The sequence below is a fragment of the Tachyglossus aculeatus genome, chromosome 16, assembly GCF_015852505.1.
Source record: "Tachyglossus aculeatus isolate mTacAcu1 chromosome 16, mTacAcu1.pri, whole genome shotgun sequence".
NCBI lineage: Eukaryota > Metazoa > Chordata > Mammalia > Monotremata > Tachyglossidae > Tachyglossus > Tachyglossus aculeatus.
In genome coordinates this window covers 44,625,005-44,647,173 of record NC_052081.1, presented here as the reverse complement: position 1 = coordinate 44,647,173, position 22,169 = coordinate 44,625,005, and the positions used below count along the sequence as shown (strand labels likewise).

Below are 22,169 nucleotides of genomic sequence, written 5' to 3'. Positions count from 1 at the left end.
GGCCCAAAGAGTCAAGTTTCTTAATAATTGTGGCATGGGTTAAGGGCTTAGTACTATGTACTAAGGCACTTCTTAGAACCCCCCCTTAATGCCAGAGGGTGATGGAGAGAAGTGGGGTGGAAGCATCAAATTCAGTATCCTCAGCCATCTGCCCTCTTGGCTCACGCATCCAGGTTGGAGCAAACCTGATTGTCCCGGATCATATATATAAGTCATAAATGAACAAATGAATAGTCCCCATGGAAGGAAATCTTTTATTCAGGATAGTTTTTTGTTGTTGCACGTCCTGGTTAGGCACTAGTCCCATTGGGATTTCCAAGGCACGCCATCTCCAACCACTTACAACCTCTTCTGGCGGGGCCTTGTTCGTTTGCCGGTTTTGCTTGGCTTTTTCCGGGGGCTTCTGAATCCTGGTACATCGCCGCCGTTTTCGTCGCCGAAACTTTTAACCTGAAAAGGGAGGTGGGAAAACGGCATTTCCATTTCAGAGCTAAGGGGACAGAGGCCCAGGGAGGTGGGGTGCTTGGTTTGGGTTTTTACAAAGCTGCTTCCGTAGCCTGGCTCAGGAGGGGACCCGAGGCTGGGGTTGCCACAGCCCATCCCGGGCAGTCTTCTATCGGAAGGAATAGTGTCAAGTCCCACCCAACGGCAACCAAAGGACTCTAGTTTGGCTAATCAGCGGTGAGATGGGGGTGTGATTTGGGACCACGCCCCCCGTCTCCAACCTGGGGACTGACCTAATTAACTTGTACCTACCCCAGTGATTACTACAGTGTTTGACACACAGTAAGCGCTTAACAAATATCATTTTTGAAAAAAAAATCTGACCTACCTGATGGGGACGCCCAATAGTTGCTGTCCTCTGCAGTCCTGGGCCCCGAACTCAGCAGAGGTCACTTTGTCTATTGAGTCTCCTGGTCACTTAAGGAAGCTGCAATTCCCAAGAGTCAGTAATTAGATCCTGGAGAGGGAACTAATCAATGAATGGTATTGATGGAGTGCTTACTATGTGCAGAGCACTGTATTAAACGCTTGGGAGAGTGCAATACTCTTGTTGCACATTGTCTATTGAGCTCTCCCGAGTGCTTATTGTAGTGCTCTGCATACAGTAAGTGCTCAATAAAAATCACTGGTTGATTGTAGAATTTGGTGTCAGATTCCGCCTTCTCCCCTAATCCCAGCTTCCCAGAGGTTTCTCAGGACTCAGGTCCTGCTGGAGCTTTGCTAAGGGAGATTCAGGAAAGGAGGTGCACTCCATTGCCCAGGTCTCCAAACGGAATGGTCAACAGTTCCCAGGCTGCACGTGGGGCTGGTCAATCCATCAATCAGTGGTATTTATTGAGCCCTTACTGCATGCCCTGTACTAGGCACTTAGCACTGTACTAAGCGGTCCATTCCTGGAGCTACTCGTACCCCCCCACCCCCAACCAAGACCAGTCCCACGCACTCAGCCCGGCCGCCAAGAGGAAAGACGCACAAGCTGGCCTCTCAGGGAGCCATTCAATCAGTTTCGACAGTGCTAATGGCAAGAAGCACGAAGAGGCCTCATCCTGCCAACTGCGGGAGGTGAGCGTTTGGCAACAGTACAGAGAAGAAGCGTTCTTCCTTGCTGCTCGGGACGTGCAGTTGCGGAGTTAATGGCTGACAAGGCAGGTTTGTGGCGAGCAGATGTTTGGGCTGGGGCCAAGAGGAAACCCATTAAGGGAGAGAAGAGGTGGAATGGGTAAACAGAGCCACACCTTCCCTCGGCCCAACTTCTCGGCAGCATCTGGAATTGACGGGACCAACGAGCAGCCTGGGACAAGCTTGGCACCAACGCGGGCTGCAAGGCAAACCTCAACTGGTGGAGAGGGAGGCCACTGGGCTTCACTGACGATTGCAACCACTGGTGCGGGAGCATCTTCTGAAAAGACACTCAGCCGGATTCAGCTCGAATCTTTTGCTGATGACTGGCAGGTAACTTCTGGCTTCACACCCTCCCTCTCTCTATCACTGTGGAAACCTCCTACTGGTATTTGTAACCACCTCAGGTGGTACAAACCAGGTCTGTTAATTAAGCTGGGGGCACGGAGGCCATCACCCTGGGGATTCTCAGCCACTCTGGGGAGAGCTGATCGGTTTGGCTCTGCCTTGGCACCCTGTGTCTCCATCTTTTATTCATTGAATCGTATTTACTGAGCATTTATTGTGTGTGGAGCACTGTACTAAGCACTCGGGAGACTACAAAATAACAATAAACAGACACATTCCCTGCCCACAACGAGCCTAGGTACCCACTTCCAGGACCCCACCCTCCCTCCCTTCTCCTCTGACATTAATTTTAGAATCGCCCGCTAGGCCTGGCTCCAAAGAGCTTACCACCCGCCTGGGCATCAGGGTTCTAAAACCAGCCCATGGTGAGGAGGGGCCACAAGCAAATGGACGAGAAGCAGCGTCAGAAGGACGTGGATTCTAACCCCAGCTCTTCCACTTGCCTGCTGTGTGATCTTGGGCAAGTAATTTACTGCTCTGTGCCTGTTACCTTATCAGTAAAATGGCGACTGGGACTGTGAGCCCCATGTGGGACGGGGACTGTGTCCAACCCCATTTGCTTGTCTCCACCCCGTCGCTTAGTACAGTGCCTGGCACTTAACAAATACCACAATCATAATCACTCAGGTCCTGGGGGTGGGGCTGTGGTTGAAGGCCGCCGGGGGGCAAAACAAGATTCTCATCTCCACAACCAGCTGATTAATAATAATAAAAACAATCAATCAATTGTATTTATTGAGCGCTTACTGTGTGCAGAGCACTGTACTAAGCGCTTGGGAAGTACAAATTGGTAACATATAGAGAGGGAGTCCCTACCCAACAGTGGGCTCACAGTCTAAAAGGGGGAGACAGAGAACAAAACCAAACATACTAACAAAATAAAATAAGTAGAATAGATATGTACAAGTAAAATAGAGTAATGAATACGTACAAACATATATATATATATATATATATGTATACAGTGCTTTGCACATAGTAAGCACTTAATAAATGCCATTATTATTATTATTATATATATACAGGTGCTATAACAATGGTATAACAATGGTAATTATTATTATTATGGTATTTGTTAAGTGCTTACTATGTGTCGAGCACTGTACTAAGCACTGGGGTGGATGGAAGCAAATTAGGTTGGACACAGTCCCTGTCCCATGTGGGGCTCACAGTCTCACTCCCCATTTTATAGATGAGGTAACTGAGGCACAGAGAAGCTAAGTGACTTGTCCAAGGTCACACAGCAAACCTGTGTCAGAGCCGGGATTAGAACCCATGACCTTCTCCCAGGCCGGTGCTCTATCCACTACACCACGCTGCTTCTCTGAGTGGAGGGTGGTCAGTGAGGGGGATGACTGGCAAATACTGTCTCGGCCCCTCATGGGGTTTATGGTCTACATAGCCTGGGAGGATCCCCGGGGCTCATTTGTGCAATCTATATGGGGAATGAGGTGTTTTCCCAGAATGAGGCCTGATGGTTTCTGCTCCCTCTCATTAGCTGTATTCTCAGCACCAGGTAATTCTGACAACGGAGTCGGCAAAAAGTTGCAGAATTGTTCTCTGACTATTTGGCTTCCATGGTGTCCTAAGCAGTGCTCTGAGATCTCTCACCAGCACTTTGAGGTCTTAGAAAGATAGACACGTTACTTGTGTTTTGAAAAATCCAGGCCATTTCCTCAGCCCGCAGAGTCCCCCCAAGAAGGTAACAGATCTGAGCTCCCCTCTGATCTGGAGCCCCAGTTGCAATTCTAAGGCAGGGCCTCCCCAGCCCAAAGCCAAGGGAGCAGTTGGCAATTATCCAGTTAATGTGATCAACATAGTCAGCCAAACGGTTGGCCCCAAAGCGGATCTTTTTTTGGCCTGAGTGATTCGTTTTGGCTCGCTATCAACCTAAATTCGCCAGGTGTTGCCAGCTCTCCCCTTCTCTCTGTGCCATTCGGGCCAACGGTGGGTGCCAATTTTTAATCCTGAGGCTGGGTTTGAGCTGAGAACAGGGACAGATTGGGGGGCTGATTGAAGACCTCCATGAGAGGGAAGTCTCTGCAGCTTTCTTCTCATTCATTCATTCATTCATTCACTCAATCGTATTGAGCGTTTATTGTGTACTAAGCGCTTGGGAAGTACAAGTCAGCAACATATAGAGACAGTCCCTACCCAGCAACGGGATCACAGTCTAGAAGGGGGAGACAGATAACAAAACAAAACATGTAGACGGGTGTCAATCATCAGAACAAATAGAATTAAAGCACGGGACCCGTTTGGTGGGAGGCGTGGACGAGGGGCTCTAGGAGTGGACTACTTAGTACTGCAGCGCTTAGTACAGTGCTCTGCACATAGTCTGTTCTCAATTGACTTGATGCCAAGAGCCAGCTGGGAATGAGGCAAATCGGCCAGAAGGCTCTGGAGGCCCGCTGCTGAAGTCTTCCTCTTCTTACTTCTTCCAGTATTTATTAAGCACCTATTATGTGTCAGGCACTGTACTAAGCGCTGGTGTAGATGCAAGTTAATCAGGTTGGACACAGTCCCTGTCCCACCTAGGGCTCACCGTCTTAATCCCCATTTTACAGACAAGGTAACTGAGTCAGAGGTCGTGGGTTCTAATCCCAGCTCCGCAGCTTGTCAGCTGTGTGACTTTGGGCAGGTCACTTCAGTTCTCTGGGCCTCAGTTCCCTCATCAGTAAAATGGGGTTTGACACTGTGAGCCCCACGTGGTACAACCTGATCGCCTTGTATCCCCCCAGTGCTTTGCACATAGTAAGTGCTTAACAAATACCATCATTATTATCATTATTATTAATAAGGATAATAACGATAATGATGGTATTTGGAAAGCTCTGACTATGTGCTAAGCGCTGTCCTCCCCCCTTCTAGACTGTGAGCCCCTTGTTGGGTAGGGATTGTCTCTACCTGTTGCCAAGTTGTACTTTCCAAGTGCTTAGTACAGTGCTCTGCACACAGTAAGCGCTCAATAAATACAATTGAACGAGGCACAGTAAAGTGACTTGCTCAAGGTCACACAGCAAACAGATGGTGGAGCTGGGATAAGAACCCAGGTCCTTCTGATGCCCAGGCCCATGCTCTGTCCAGCCTCACCCCCCAACCTAGTTCATCAAGGGGTCTCGTGTGATGCAGTGAAATTCTGAACAGGCATTTTGCATTTTTAATTTGAAAGGGAGAGAGAAAGGCGATGATTATTAGCTTGTCTCTCGCACGCTCCCCTGCACTACTTATGCTTCATTCAGAAGCCAGAAAGCCCCCCCAAGTTAGCTACGCAGCTGTTCCCGCTGCCCCGATGAGAAACAGTGCTGTCGGCTGCCCAAAACCCGCGACCAGATACAATTGCCAGCTGATGGAGGGGAGGGAGGGAGAGGCCATCTTTGGAAGGCTACCATCCCACAGCGGCTTTGGAGCCTTTTTCTTTTATGGTATTTGTTATGTGCTTGCTATGTGCCAGGCACTGCCGGGGTAGAGAACAATCTAATCAGGTTGGACACGGTCCCTGTCCCCCATGGGGCTCACAGGCTTAACCCCCATTTTACAGATGAGGGAACTGAGGCCCAGTGAAGTGATTTGCCCAGGGTCACATAGAGAGGCAGCGTGGCTCAGTGGAAAGAGCACGGGTTTAGGAGCCAGAGGTCATGGGTTCAAATCCCGGCTCCGCCAACTGTCAGCTGTGTGACTTCGGGCAAGTCACTTCACTTACCAGCGCTTAGAACAGTGCTTTGCACGTAGTAAGCGCTTAACAAATGCCAATTATTATTACTATTATTATTATTCTCTGGGCCTCAGTTCCCTCCTCTGGAAAATGGGGATGAAGACTGTGAGCCCCCCGGGGGACAACCTGATTGCCTCGTAACCTCCCTAGCGCTTAGAATAGTGCTTTGCACATAATAAGCGCTTAATAAATGCCATCATTATTTATTTATTATTATAGCAGACAAGAGGAGGAGCTGGGATTAGAACACGGGTCTTTTGTTCTTTTTTTTCTTAATGGCATTTAAGCACTAACTATGTGCCAGGCCCTGTATGAAGTGCTGAGGTAGTCAAGTTGGGCTCACAGCCTTAAATCCCCATTTTACAGATGAGGTAACAGCTGCTGCCCAGAGAAGTGAAGTGCCTCGCCCAAAGTCACACAGCAGACAAGTGGCAGAGCTGGGATTAGAACCCAGGTCCTTTTTACTCCCAGATCCGGGCTCTTTCCACTAGGCCACGCTGCCCTTATGTTGCCAACTTGTACTTCCCAAGCGCTTAGTACAGTGCTCTGCACACAGTAAGCGCTCAATAAATACGATTGATGATGCCCTTCTTCCACTTCAGTTCTTCCCACATGGCCCCTTTGGGAATTGCTCATCAGCTGGGACCCAGGGTGACTGGCATGGAAATCTCTGTCTCGCCAGGACCGGGGTATTCATCGAGTCCTCCCCCTCCCCACCCCACCTTGGTTTGTAATGGCTTCTAATGAATCGGACAGAAAAGCCCAGTCTGAAGAGCCTGGAAAGTCTTCAGGGCTTTTGGAGAGCTTCGGCCCGGGCGCCAAGCATAAAGAAAGAATTGGCAGCATCCTGCTTGGGCTTTAAATGTCGCGGGCCAAACAGAGGAGGAAACGGTCTCTCACCAAACACCACTCGGCCCCCTGAACGCTTCAGCAAGGAGCTTTCAGGCCGCCCACGTCTAGTACATATTTTACACATAAACCCCGCACCAAACAGCAGGTTTACATTCATCAACAACCCGGTGGGTCGCGGAGCAACAAGGCTCTTACATCCACGCGGTTCCGACGGAAGAACCAGCCAGCGGCATGCCTGGGATTACCCTTTGGATGCGGCTCAGACTGAGGAAGACCTCGTGGTGTGACCATTACTGGACAGCTCTGCGGGGAGCGAAAAATCCCACCCATCCGAGCCCCGGACCGCAGCGTCCGAGGCTGGTCCAAGTTGGAGGTGAACCGAGGACCAACTGCAAGTGGCCCAGGGCGCCCTTCCAGGAGGGAGGGGCCCTGCGGCCCAGGCGTGCTGTATTTGTACATATTTATTCTATTTATTTTATTTTGTTAATGTTTTGTTGCCTGTTTCCCCCTTCTAGACTGTGAGCCCGCTGTTGGGTAGGGACTGTCTCTATATGTTGCCAATTTGTACTTCCCAAGCGCTTAGTACAGTGCTCTGCACACAGTAAGCGCTCAATAAATACGATTGATGATGATATGTTGCCAACTTGTACTTCCCAAACGCTTAGTACAGTGCTCTGCACACAGTAAGCGCTCAATAAATACGATTGAATGAATGAATGAATGGATGGGAGTCAGAAGCGAGCAGCTCATTGTGCATGGGCGAGCTTGAGCGTGGCCGTGGAGTAAATCCTGTCTGGACTGGATGGGGTTCCAGCCAGCCAATCAATCGCTCAATCCATGGGGTTTGTTGACCCCTTGCTATGTGCAGAGCACTGTACTAAGTGCCTGGGATAGTACAACAGAGTGCAACAGAGTTAGAAAACAAAATCACTGCCTTCAAGCCTGCCCTAGAGAAGCAGCGTGGCCTAGTGAATAGAGCATGGGCCACCTGGGTTCTAATCCCGGCTCCGCCATTTGCCTGTTGGGTGACCTTGGGTAAGTCACTTCACTTCTCCGGGCTTCAGTTCCCCCATCTGTAAAATGGGGATTAAAACTGTGAGCCCCGTTTGGGACATGGACGGTGTCCAACCTGATTAGCTTGTATCTACCCCAGCGCTTAGTGCAGTGCTGGTATATAGTAAGGGCTTAACAAATACCATTTTTAAAAAAGGAGCTTACAAACTAGCTGGGGAGATAGACACTAAAATAAATTACATATTGGGAAAGGAGCAGAGCATAAGGATATGAAGTGTGGGGGAGGAGAGGCGGTGAGTAGCAAATGGCGTAGGGGGAGACGCAACCACTCAAAGGACTAAAACATTCAAAATGGGGGCATCGAGGGACAGCCAAAACCAGCCCGATCCGGCTTGGTGGAGGAGCGAACCTGACCCGTCCGGGGCAGGGTCCAGCCCATGGAGGGCCCTCCTTTACAGACCCAAAAAGCTCTCCAAAAGCCTTCCCCACCCAGCCCACTGGTACCTTGGCTAGGAGCCTCCGAGTTGGGCACGTGAGTCGAGACACCCTGAAGATGTATCCTCTTCTTGGGTTCCCCATCATCTAATGTACCTGTTTGACTCTTACTCCTTAAAGAAATAAATCAGGAAAGGAAAATGATGCTATTTCATCCAAACAGTGCCTCAAAAAGAAAAGAATCCACCATGGGGTCAGGTCGGTTTGTTGGGGTTTTTTTGAGTGCTATTTTCTGGAGGAAAATGATTTTTTTGGACTCAAATCTGCCTCATTTTCAGACTCCAGCCGGGACTGGGGGGTATCTAGGGAGACTAAAATGTAAGCTCCTTGTGGGCAGGGACCGTGTCCATCAACTCTACTGTATTGTACCTTCTCAAGCGCTTAGTACAGTGCTCTACAGACAGTATAAGCACTCAAGAAATGGCATGGGTTGATTGGAGGCCATGGACCACTAGTCCCACTTCAGACTTCATCCTGGTCACTCAAGTTGATGACCCTCTGTCAGACTGGCTGGGACTCTTGCAGGTTTTCGAGGCCTCTGCCTTATCCCCCTGCCACTCTGCCCCCGTGGGGGTGGGTTTAAAGTCTCAGAGCTACCCACCACCCAAGCAGTAGTCATTTGGGTGCCTTCTGGCCCAATCGGATGTACACCCCAGATTACTAGATCACCCAGGAGTAGCCTCTTGTTGTTTGGCTTGCCGTGCTGAGTGGCAGCTCAGAGCCAGCCGCCTTGTCATTCGGGCTAAGCGAAACAGTGAAGTCTGCAGATGTTTTTCAAAGCCTTTTTAGATTTGCTCCCTGCAGACCTGGCGATACTCATGATCACCCGTGACCACATTAGTTTTAGGACCCAATGGCAGGAAACTACACCGAGGAACGCTTTACTCCCCCATATTCCCAGGGTTAGGCATTTGAAGAGAAAATAAGAGGCAGCTGAGAGGCCATTCCAAAGAGAGTAGGGAAAAGGAGGGGGAGTCAGCTGGAAACAGGATGTTTATTAGTTTCATTCATTCAATCATATGTATTGAGCATTTACTGTGTGCACAGCACTGTACTAAATGCTTGGGAAGTACAAGTTGGCAACATATAGAGACAGTCCCTACCAAACAGTGGGCTCACAGTCTAGAAGGGGGAGACAGAGAACAAAACATTAACAAAATAAAATAGAATAAATATGTACAAATAAATAAAGAGTAATAAATACATACAAACATATATACATATATACAGGTGCTGTGGGGAGGGGAAGGAGGTAAGGAAGGGGGGATGGGGAGGGGCGGGGTGTTTTCAAGACCAGTCCGGGGGCCAAACAAACTAGGTCTCTCCATAAATGTAAAATCTGGGGTTGTCCATTAATCCTGAACTGGAGGGAGAGAGAGGGCAAACAAGGAGGCAATTTGGAACCCGCTGGAAGAAAGCACACAAAAACACCCACCCAAAACTTTCCACCTGGTCCTTAAAATATGCCCAACTTCTTCCAAGGGAGGACATTTGGTCCTGGGGTTGTTTCTGCCTGGAGACTCCTTTCAGCGCCACTGAGATTATAAAATGCAGAGGAGGAGACATATTCAGGTACCCCCCCACCCTCAATTTCTAGACTGTGAGCCCACTTTTGGGTAGGGACCGTCTCTATATGTTGCCAACTTGTACTTCCCAAGCGCTTAGTACAGTGCTCTGCACAAAGTAAGCGCTCAATAAATACGATTGAATGAATGAGTGAATGAATGAATGAATGAATGAATGAATGAATGAATGAACGGTTTAACCGTCTTCAGAGAAGCATCTGTGCTGACACTGCCATCTCCTGGCCATCCAGGGTATGGACAAGAAGAGGGAAACCAAGTCACATTCGGACTTTCCTAAAGGCCCCATTTCAATTCAATAGTCAGCAGGGTCCAAGTCTATCTGAAAATAATTTCCCTACAGCTTTATAGGTGCTTTGATCCATTCTGGGGCAGGTGTTGAGCGCTCCAGTCTCCAGACTGTAAGCTCGTGTGGGCAGGGAATGTGTCTATTTTTCTACTGTATTCTCCCAAGGTGATCGGCACAGTAGGCACTCAATAAATACAACTTAATGAGTGAATAAGTAGTATTGCTATCCTTTAATGACCCCTTTATTACTTATCCCCAACTCTCTCACTGACCCAAATCGCCTACATCTAAGCTGACCAGACTGTTTGTGTTGATAACTGGGCCATAATTCCAAGTTGGCCTGTCTTCCTCTCTCCCCTCAGTGAACAGAGGGCAGAGACCCAGGGAACTGGGGGGCACAAAATGCCAGTCCATTCTAGGAGAACGCTCTCAAGTCCCAAAATGCCACAGAACCTAAACTGGGCAAAGACAAGGGCATCCTCCATTCTGGGCACAGAATTTCAGGCCCTTGGAAGGAACTAGCAGGTGAGCGCTGAGGCAGGGTTGGCTAACCATTTCAGTCTGAACAGCTGCTAAATTGGGACGGTTGTATTTCTCAAATGACCCGAGGCAACCTTCAAAATCCAGAATTGCCTTGGTTAATTTGAGGTGTGTGGTCAGCCTACCTAGAACAGCAATGAACAGGAGAAAAGGACATCCACAGATGGCAGAAAAACGAGGTGGGAACAGGCTTCTTGGAGACATTTAGTGTGGGAGGGGGGTTCACTAAAGGGTTCCCCGGGGATGCTACCTTGCTTTGCGTTGAGAAACTGGAACGATTCTGCCCAGTCTTCTTTCACAGATCATCTGCTCCCCAGAATTCCTGTGTAGGTCAACCAACTTTCATCATAGAAGAAAAATTGAGGGTGAGGGGAGCATGGGGAGACATGAAGGAAAAGGTGCTTTAGATCTGAGCAAAGGAAAACTCATTCTCTGCAGCCTCATTCAGGACAGGTAGCTTCAGCCTTTTAGGGGATTTCACAGGCACTGGGCAGACCTCAAGTGCCATGCCTTGTCACTGGGTTTGGACCCCCCCAGCCCTGGGCTCTCCCCGTCTTTTAGGGCTGGGGGGGCTTCAGTGTATCCCCAAAGGGCTGCCACACATCGTGCAAACACAAGACCCCGTGGCTGCGTGGCAGCACCTCCAAAACTATCCACTGAGCCCTTTCTGCCCTCTTCATCATGGCATTTAATGAGGGCCTTGTGGAAAGAGCACAGGCCTGGGAGTCAGAAGGACCTGGGTTCTAAACCCGACTCTTCCAATTTCTTGCTGTGTGACCTTGGGCAAGTCACTTCACTTCTCTGTGCCTCAGTTTCCTCAACTGTAAAATGGGGATATCTGTTCTCCCTCCTTCTTAGGCTGTGAGCCCCATGCAGGTCAGGGACTGTGTCCGACCTAATTAGCTTGTACTTACCCAAGCACTTAGAACAGTGTTTGACACGGTAAGTGTTTAACATATGACGGGAGAGATGTTCTCTGCCCTCAAGAAGCTGCCACTGATAGGGGATCTGGTCCTGTCTTACCATTTTATAGAGGGCTGAGAGGCTTAGAGAAGCAAGGGTACTTACTTCCCACTTAATGCTCAAGGTCCATGGGCAAACCTGCCCTGAGCAATCCTTGGAGACTGGGTGGCCTCCACCTGGGAGCCAGAGGACCTGGGTTCTAATCCCAGCACTGCCACATGTCTTCTGTGTGACCTTGGGTAAGTCACTTCACTTCTCTGCACCTTAGTTACCTCATTTTGAAAATGGAGATTAAGACTTTGAGCCCTACATTGGACATTGATTGGGTACATTCTGATTAGCTAGCGACTACCCCAGCGCTCAGTGGAGTGTCTGGCATATAGTAAGGGCTTAACAAATACCATTAAAATTTTTAAAAAGGAAGTTATTGAGCAGACTGGCCCCTAAGTGACTAAAGACTGGTGACATGAACTTACTTTGAACGATGAAGCCAAGCCCACCGGGCACCTCGTTGCCCCCTCGGCCTGCTGGCTGACGCCGATGCTTAAAGATGGCCTCACCTCGGCTGGACTGGGGCGTTTGGATTTCAGCGCGCTCCCCACCCGCTCCGAGATCTGAGGGCATGAGGGAGCCGTTTCCTTGACATTCAGAATAACTGCGTCCAAGCCGTTCTTTTGAAGGCTACAGTCAGAAAGACAAGAGGGATTTCCTGGAGACTGAGCACTGAGCTGGGGCGGTTCTTTCTCTGCTGAGAACCTGTGGCACGACTCAGCTGCTGGAGGGGCAGGCCCCGGAGGGTCTTCCAAATTTAGGGCATAAAGGCAGCATGGGCCGAGCACGGGGTGGTGAGTCAGGAGACCCCAATTCTAACCCCGGCTCTAGCACTGGCCTCATGTGGCAGGGCATTTAACTGCTCTGGGATTCAGTTTTTTCCTCTGTGAAATGGGGATAAGATTCTTGCTCTCCTTGCCTCTTAAACTGTGAGCCCCCTGTAGCCCCATGAGAAGCAGCATGGCCTGGGGGATAGAGCACGGATGTGGGAGCAAGAAGATCTGGTTTCTAATCCTAGCTCTGACGCTTGTCTGCTGTGTGACCCTGGCCAAATCACTTCTCTTCTCCGTGGCTCAGTTACCTCATCCGTAAAATAAGGATTAAGACTATAAGCTCGTTGTGGGTAGGGAATGTGTCTGTTTATTGTTATATTGTACTCTTGCAAGCGCTTAGTACAGTGTTCTGCACACAGGAAGCACTCAATAAATACAACTGAATGAAAAGACTGTGCGTTCCACGTGGGACAGGGACTGGGTCCAAGCTGATTATTTTGTATCTACGGTTCCTAGAACAGAGTAAGCACTTAATAAATACCATTAAAAAAAAGAGGGGAACTGAGTCTGATCTGACTATCCCTAAGTTCTTCATTGCAACATAGTATTAGCACTTTAGTAGGCACTTGGTATTATTTTGAGCTGATCCCTTCATATCTTCTTGTAGGACGGGGACTGTGTCCAACCTAATTACCTTGTATCTACCCCAGCACTTAGCACAGAGCCTGGCACATAGTAAGTGTTTAACAAATACCCCCATTATTACTATTATTACTATACCTGAGTGGAATATTACTCAGGTCCTGATCTGCTTTTCTCCCTGGAAAAATCTCTTTGTCCTCTTCCTCTTCTGGACTGGCCAGTCCCAAGCATTTTAAGCTACTGCAGGGATCCCTGGGCCCACTTCCGTCAAGACAACCCTCATAAACTGCTGGATTCAGGGCTGGGACTACGGTCCTTTTCCAAAGAGCCCTTTCTGATCTCAAGGGTCGGTTCAGTGGTTTGACGGGAATCAGCTTTGGACCATCTGGGGTAGTTGTCAGAGGTAGCCTGAAAGTGCTGGCCTGCTGGGCTGCCGAGTTCCAATTTGGGCCTGGAAGGTGATGAGGTGGCCCAGAGCAACTATTCCTCTCTACCCCTGCAACCAGGCCATCGGCATCTTTTCCCAATCCTTCTCCCGGGGAGGACTGCTTGTCTTGGGAGTCGTCGTCCTTCAGGAGTTCCTGGATCTCTTCCTCGGTGTAACTGAAGGGGCTGTCATCCTCTTCGCCGTCGGGGAGATCCAAGAGGGTGTCGTCTAGCCCATCTTCATCCTGTCCAAATGTACCCCGAGAAGGGACTGAGGCAGGGTCTTTGGGCAGTAGAGAGGGGGTGATGGCCTCCTTAGGCCCCAGGTCATGTGAACAATCAGAGGAGTCTCCAGAGAGGAACAATCCTAGGGGAACCGGTGGCAGTTTCTCAGCTGGACGGGGGACACTATTCAACCGATTCGGACATGGCTTTTTGGGAGCCGCTTGCTGGGGATGCTCTCTCTCTGGCAAATCTAAAACCCTTTTGGCCCGGGGAAGCGACACTTTAAAAGGGATTTTAACATTCTGCATTGAGCTAAGGGCGGAGGGACGGTCTTCCATACTGTTCGGGAGCTGTCTGAGCGCTTTCTCTCTTTGCAGCAAGAGACCAAAGGAAATCAGCTTCCATCTAAGCTAAGGCTCCTGCTGGCTGCTCCTTCCAGGAGAAGTGTCAAAATGACTGATTCTCACCTTCCTGCAGAGACACAAAGGAAACTGAAAGATCCTCTCGTCATTTTCATCTTAGCTAACTGTGACGGGTACCATGCTGTACTTGAAGTTTCTCCTTTTGTTCATTTCGATCTTGATGTTAACCCCAGAGAGATTACCGCTGAGAAAGGCCTTGAGGGTCTGTTGCTGCCCACTTCCATAATTTCCATACCTCCCCTGACTGATCCAGAGTAATGCCCTCTGAGAGCTAGGATAAAACACCCGAGTGGGGAAGCAGCTTGGCCTAGTTGCTAGAGCATGAGCCTGAGAGTCAAAAGAACCTAGGTTCTAATCCCAGCTCCGCCACTTGTCTGCTGTGTGACCTTGGGCAAGACAACTTCCCTTCTCTGGGCCTGTTTTCTCATCTGACAAATGAGGAAACTACCTCCTACTTAGACTGAGCCACATGTGGGACATAGACTGTGCAGTGCTTGGCATATGGTATGTGCTTAACAAATGTCATTAAGAGTTAAAAGATAGAATTTCACATATCCCATTTCAGTGTCTTGCTATTGTATGGCAGATGCTGAACTATCAGGCTCTTCAGGAATTGTGAAAATGTTCTGCCGTTCATTATCTCAGTATTCTCTCTTCTCCCTCTCTTCAGAAAAGCCTAGTTTTCTATCTCAAACTGATGCGGTACAGAATGAGCACTGGGGTAGATACAAGATAATCAGGTTCCATATGGGCTCACGTTCTAAGTAGGAGGGAGAATAGGCACTGAATCCCCATTTTGCAGATGAGGGAACTGAAAGGCACAGAGGGGTTATGTAATCTCCCCAAGGTTACCCAGCAGAGAAGAGGTGGAGTTGGGACTAGAACCCGGGTCTTCTGACTTTCAGGCTTGTGCTCTTTTCACCAGGTCATACTGCTTCCCTACTTTTTCAAGCGCTTAGTACAGTGCTCTGCACACAGAAGGAAACTCAGTAGATATCACTGATAAATTGAACTATGGAAAACTGTTGGTTTCAGAGGTGATGGAAGCCTAGGGGTGATTAACCTTTTCAGGACTTCAGAGAAACCTTCCCTGTAAAGACCAGAAAATGCCATGCTGGAATCAAAAATCACTACGAATCAAAATCAGACAAATGAATTGTTAACTTGATTGTAAGTTCCCTGAGGACTGGGATCGTATCGTCTAATTCTACTCTTCCAAGCATTTACGACAGTGCCCTGCACACAGTAAGGGCTCAATAAACGTTAACGGATCAGTTGCGAGATTGATTGTTAGATCTTGGGTTCTTTTTTGCTCCCATTTGCTTGGGGGATCCATTCATTCATTCAATCGTATTTATTGAGCGCTTACTGTGTGCAGAGCACTGTACTAAGCACTTAGGAAGTACAAATAGGCAACATACAGGGACGGGCCCTACCCAACAACGGGCTCAGGGTCTCGATACTAGCACACCTCCAGTATGTCCCCCCTCTACTGAAGCCAGGCCAGGACCCTGAAAGTATTTATCAAATTTTAGAGATTTGCAGAACTGGGACACCTGTGCCTTATTATGTCAAGCTACAAATCTACTAGACTAGGTACCATATTATTAAATTTAAGAGTCAGAATTAAGATCTAAAAATAAAAAGGACAGGTGGGAAGAGATCTCTCAAAATAGAACATCTTGCTGCTTTTCTCCTTGCTTGCCTTTAATCACTGTCGTACCTGTCCATAGACAATCTCAACACATGCAGCTCTTGTCATTCACTTGCTGGGCATTTTAGACAAGTCGAGTGCTGTACTAAAGTGTTTGAAAATGGGGATGTTCTGATTTTAAAAGCATTTATTTTCATAGGAGCCTGTATCTGAAATACATTTTCTGTTCCTGATTCTGTCTTCGGTAGCCTAGGTTTCTGATCACTCTTGTGGCCTCTTCAACTATTTAATAATAATAATAATAGTAATCATAATAATGGTATTTGTTAAGGGCCAAATGATAATGTACACAGCACTGGGGTAGGTAAATAGAAGCAGCTTGGACACAGTCAATGTCCAACATGGGTTCACAGTCCTGTCTACCTCCCATTTTCATACTTCGCTTTGCCTCCCTCCCCTCTCAGTGGTTCTCTGGTCTGACCCACATCCAACCCACGTCCCACCACAGTGGAGAGATGAAACAGCCGTAAATAGGGAAGTGCCTGCTGGGGCTATGGGATCAGTAAAGATTTTTGATCATAGGATCACGTAAGGCATCTCATATGGTGGATGAGCGCAGCAGGAATCTTGAAAATCAGCTGGCTCTCTCGCCACTTTGCCCCTGGCTTCCCTTTGGCCTGGAACTCTCTCTCTTCCCCTTAATATATGACCTACAACAACTCTCCCTACCATCAAAGAGTTATTAAAATCTCATCTCCTCTAAAAAACTCATTATGGACAGGGAATGGGTCTGCTAATTCTGTTGTATACTCTCCCAAGCACTTAGTACAGTGTTCTGCACATAGTAAGTGCTCAATAAATACCATAGCCTTCCCCAGCTAAGCCATTTCCCCTGGCCTCACCCCCTTCTGTATCACCTATGCATTTGGATCTGTTCCATTTAAAGCATTTGATATTCACCTCACCTTCAACCCCATGGCATTTCTATACATATCCATAATTTATTTTTACATCTTTCTCTCCTTCTAGACTGTAAGTCCCTTGTGGGCAGGGAACATATCTACCAGTTCAACTCTGTTGGCTCATAGTCTCCCAAGCACTTAGTACAGTGCTTTGCACACAGTAAGCGTGATCAATTAATTGACATATTATGACCCTGCCAGTTTCCCTATTCGTTTCTGGTTTTTAAGCATACCACCAAACCACTTATGTAATGATTGTGGTATCTGTTAAGCGCTTACTTTATTGCCAAATAATTGTGGTATTTGTTGAGCGCTTACTGTATTGCCAAGCACTGCACTAAGCACTGGGATAGTTACAGGATAATTGGGTCCTACATGGGGTTCACTGAGTAAGAAGGAGAGAGGTCAAGGATTGAATCCCCCATTTTGCAGATGAGGGAACTGAGGCACAGGAAATCAGTCAATAGAGTTTATTGAGCACTTATGTGCAGGATACCATACGACATTTGGGAGAGTACAATTAAACAGATAGCAGGCACGTTCCCTGCCCACAAGGAACTTTGAGTCTAGGAGTTAAGTGATTTGCCCAAGGTCACACAGCAGATAAGTGGTGGAGCTGGGATTAGAACTCAGGGCCTCTGACACCTAGGCTCATGCTTTTATCACTAGGCCACACTACTTTCTCGTGTATTTATTTATATACGTATCTTCCTAATCTCTTGCCTCCTCCTACCTATAGTTTATATTAGTACCTGTCTCCCCTGTGATTGTAAGCTTTTTAAAGGCAGGGTTAAATATCTATTAATTCTATTGTACTCTCCCATGCATTCAGTACAGTGCCGTGACACGGAAGATGCTCAATAAATGTAATTGACGGCACCCTCTGCCCTGGTGGAAAAATAACTGAAAGAGGAAAAGGAATGCAAGTAACATGCAATGCCCTAGCCCCATAATCAATTCCTACAAAAAGGTTCTTGGTCCTCTTGATCTTTGTGACTGGAAGGTGATTCTACATGATTTTAGACTGTGAGCCCACTGTTGGGTAGGGACTGTCTCTATATGTTGCCAATTTGTACTTCCCAAGCGCTTAGTACAGTGCTCTGCACATAGTAAGCGCTCAATAAATACGATTGATTGATTGATTGATTGATTTACTATGAGCTACTCTTATCACCTTGATATCAGTTTAGAGAAGCAGCGTGGCTTAGTGGAAAGAACCCGGGCTTGGGAGTCAGAGGACGTGGGTTCTAGTCCCGGCTCCGCCACCTGTCTGCTGTGTGACCTCGGGCAAGTCGCTTCACTTCTCTGTGCCTCAGTTCCCTCATCTGCAAAATGGGGATTAAGACGGTGAGCCCCACGTGGGACAACATGATGTGCTTGTATCTACCCCAGTGCTTAGACCAGTGCTTGGTGCATAGGAAGTGCTTAACAAATTCCATAATTATTAACAAATGCCATTATTATTATCATCATCAACAGCATTAATAATGATCTTCTACATTATATTAAGAGAAGCAGTGTGGCTCAGTGGAAACAGCACGGGCTTTGGAGTTAGAGGTCATGGGTTCAAATCCCAGCTCCGCGCCTTGTCAGCTGTGTGACTTTGGGAAAGTCACTTCACTTCTCTGTGCCTCAGTTCCCTCATCTGTAAAATGGGGATTAAGAATTTAGAACAGTGCTTTGTACATAGTAAGCGCTTAATAAATGCCATAATTATTATTATTATATTTAATGGGCACCGGGAAAACCCAAGCCTTATAAACCCAACACTCAACCACGGCCCTAAAAATGCAGCACTTGACAAGAAAAAACATTTGAAAAACCAAAAGTCTGAGCAATCACTGTCGGGTTTAAGCAGCAGGACATCACTTTGCAGTACCATAGGCTTCCTTGAAGATCAATCTCAACTCTAAGACTCCAGACGGTATTGGGCTTTATCAGCTAGTCCCAATTTCTCTCACATTCTGAGTCTGAGAGGAGGCGGACAAAGGGAAAGCTGAAGGGCTTTTTTTTTTTTTTTTAACAAAAATGAAGTTAAGGACATATCTGACAGGATTAAACCTAGAGCTTGCATGGTTTAAGAGACTGATAAAGGCTGATAGAAGCAGAAGAAGTGATCAGCAGAATGGCTGATGGGGGGGTGGGGGCTCAAATCGCTTAGACTCACACTTCCCCATGCTCAGGCCCTGCAGTGAATCTGAATCTATATTCCCTGAAGGGGAGGAGGAATTGGAGGAAATAAATTATTATTATTATTATTATGTGATATTTGTTCATTCATTCATTTATTCAATCGTATTTATTGAGCGCTTACTGTGTGCAGAGCACTGGACTAATTTGTTAAGCGTTAAGTGCCAAGCAATGTGCCAAGCAATTAAGTGGATGCACAATAATCAGATCAGACACAACCCCTGCCTCACACGGGGCTCACTAAGTTTGGGGATGCTGCAGAGAGTGGTGCACAGTGAGTGCTCAATATATAAGATAGGTTGCCCAGAGGGCAACAGGGGGTATGCCTGAAGAAGAGGAAGAAGGGCTGGAGACCCAATGCCTCGATCCTTCTAGACTATGAGCCCGTTATTGGGTAGGGACGGTCTCTATATGTTGCCGACTTGTACTTCCCAATAATAATATTATTATTATTGTTAATAATAATAATAATAATAATAATGGTATTTGTTAAGCGCTTACTATGTGCAAAGCACTATTCTAAGCACTGGGGAGGTTACAAGGTGATCAGGTTGTTCCACGGGATCCCCATTTTACAGCTGAGGTAACTGAGCAGCGTGGCTCAGTGGAAAGAGCACGGGCTTTGGAGTCAGAGGTCAGGGGTTCAAATCCCGGCTCTGCCACTCTGACTCCAAAGCCCGTGCTCCTTCCACTGAGCCACGCTGCTCCCCAAGCCCTTAGTACAGTGCTCTGCACACAGTAAGTGCTCAGTAAGAACGACTGAATGAATGATCCAAGAGTGGTCAACCAGAGAAGCAGCATGGCTCAGTGGAAAAGAGCCTGGGCTTTGGAGACAGAGGTCATGGGTTCAAGTCCTGGCTCCTCCAATTGTCAGCTGTGTGACTTTGGGTAAGTCACTTAACTTCTCTGTGCCTCAGTTACCTCACCTGTAAAATGGGGTTTAAGACTGTGAGCCCCCTGTGAGCCCCCCTCCTCCCTCCTCTCAAGTGCTACTCCGGCCACCTGTGCTTCTGACCCCATTCCCTCTCATCTCATGACATCTCTCGCTCCATCCCTTCTCCCCTCCTTAACTTCCATCTTCAACCACTCACTCTCCACCAGTTCCTTACCCTCTGCCTTCAAAGATGCCCATCTCTCTCCCATCCTAAAAAAACCCTCTCTTGACCCCACCTCACCTTCTAGTTATCACCCCATATCCCTCCTACCATTCCTTTCCAAACTCCTTGAACGAGTTGTGTACACGCGCTGCTTCGAATTCCTCAACACCAACTCTCTCCTCGACACCCTCCAGTCTGGCTTCCGTCCCCTACATTCCACGGAAACTGCCCTCTCAAAGGTCACCAATGACCTCCTGCTTGCCAAATCCAACGGCTCATACTCCGTCCTAATCCTCCTCGACCTCTCAGCTGCCTTCGACACTGTGGACCACCCCCTTCTCCTCAACACGCTATCTGACCTTGGCTTCACAGACTCCGTCCTCTCCTGGTTCTCCTCTTATCTCTCCGGTCGTTCTTTCTCAGTCTCTTTTGCAGGCTCCTCCTCCCCCTCCCATCCCCTTACTGTGGGGGTTCCCCAAGGTTCAGTGCTTGGTCCCCTTCTGTTCTCGATCTACACTCACTCCCTTGGTGACCTCATTCACTCCCACGGCTTCAACTATCATCTCTACGCTGATGACACCCAGATCTACATCTCTGCCCCTGCTCTCTCCCCCTCTCTCCAGGCTCGCATCTCCTCCTGCCTTCAGGACATCTCCATCTGGATGTCTGCCCGCCACCTAAAACTCAACATGTCCAAGACTGAACTCCTTGTCTTCCCTCCCAAACCCTGCCCTCTCCCTGACTTTCCCATCTCTGTTGACGGCACTACCATCCTTCCCGTCTCACAAGCCCGCAACCTTGGTGTCATCCTCGACTCCGCTCTCTCATTCACTCCTCACATCCGAGCCGTCGCCAAAACCTGCCGCTCTCACCTCCGCAACATTGCCAAGATCCACCCTTTCCTCTCCATCCAAACTGCTACCCTGCTCGTTCAAGCTCTCATCCTATCCCATCTGAACTACTGCATCAGCCTTCTCTCTGATCTCCCATCCTCGTGTCTCTCCCCACTTCAATCCATACTTCATGCCGCTGCCCGGATTGTCTTTGTCCAGAAACGCTCTGGGCATGTTACTCCCCTCCTCAAAAATCTCCAGTGCCTACCAATCAATCTGCGCATCAGGCAGAAACTCCTCACCCTGGGCTTCAAGGCTGTCCATCCCCTCACTCCCTCCTACCGCACCTCCCTTCTCTCCTTCTCCAGCCCAGCCCGCACCCTCCGCTCCTCCGCCGCTAATCTCCTCACCGTGCCTGGTTCTTGCCTGTCCCCCCCATCGTCCCCCGGCCCACGTCCTCACCCGGGCCTGGAATGCCCTTCCTCTGCCCATCCGCCAAGCTAGCTCTCTTCCTCCCTTCAAGGCCCTACTGAGAGCTCACCTCCTCCAGGAGGCCTTCCCAGACTGAGCCCCCTCCTTCCTCTCCCCCTCGTCCCCCTCTCCATCCCCCCATCTTACCTCCTTCCCTTCCCCACAGCACCTGTATACATGTATATATGTCTGTACATATTTCTCTATTTATTTATTTATTTTATTTGTACATATCTATTCCATTTATTTTATTTTGTTAGTATGTTTGGTTTTGTTCTCCGTCTCCCCCTTTCAGACTGCGAGCCCGCTGTTGGGTAGGGACCGTCTCCCAATGTTGCCAACTTGGACTTCCCAAGCGCTTAGTCCAGTGCTCTGCCCACAGTAAGCGCTCAATAAATATGACTGATTGATTGATCGATCAGCTCTTCCTTGGCCCTCATTGGCTTCTAACGTGGGCATAATAATAATCTTTTTAAGACTGTGAGCCCACTGTTGGGTAGGGACTGTCTCTATATGTTGCCAACTTGTACTTCCCAAGCGCTTAGTCCAGTGCTCTGCGCACAGTAAGCGCTCAATAAATACGATTGATGATGATGATCATCACCCATCCCCAAGGCCAGGAGGCTGAACTCAGGGCGAGAAGAAGGGGCCCTGCCCCGCCCTCCTCCGCCTCCTAGCCTTCCCCTGAGGCAACTGGGCCGCCGCCATTTTGTCAACCGCCTTTCCCGCCCTGAGCGCTGAGGGGCCCTCAGCCCGATGATTGACAGGAAACCGCCCGCCATCCCGAGGCCCCGCCCCCCCGCGCGCGCATGCGCATGTGCCGCCGCCGCTCCCCTCCTGCCCCGCCCCGTGGCGCATGCGCGGACGAGGGCAGCATCGATGCGCTCGGCGCTCTGCTCCCCCCCGGACCGAGGCCGGGCTAGTTGAGCGCCGAGCCCAGC

General features: G+C 48.7%; 1 protein-coding gene across 1 annotated transcript; it reads right to left on the bottom strand.

Moving 5' to 3' along the window:
• Positions 1-236: 236 nt before the first annotated feature.
• On the bottom strand, positions 237-15,752 carry LOC119938742 (S100P binding protein). Its single transcript, XM_038758644.1, is given in 8 exon segments — positions 237-450; positions 833-931; positions 8,117-8,220; positions 10,770-10,858; positions 11,959-12,163; positions 13,087-14,090; positions 14,139-14,292; positions 15,745-15,752. Coding segments are annotated over 7 exon segments (1,593 nt in total). The 3' UTR covers positions 237-450; positions 833-902.
• Positions 15,753-22,169: the final 6,417 nt, after the last annotated feature.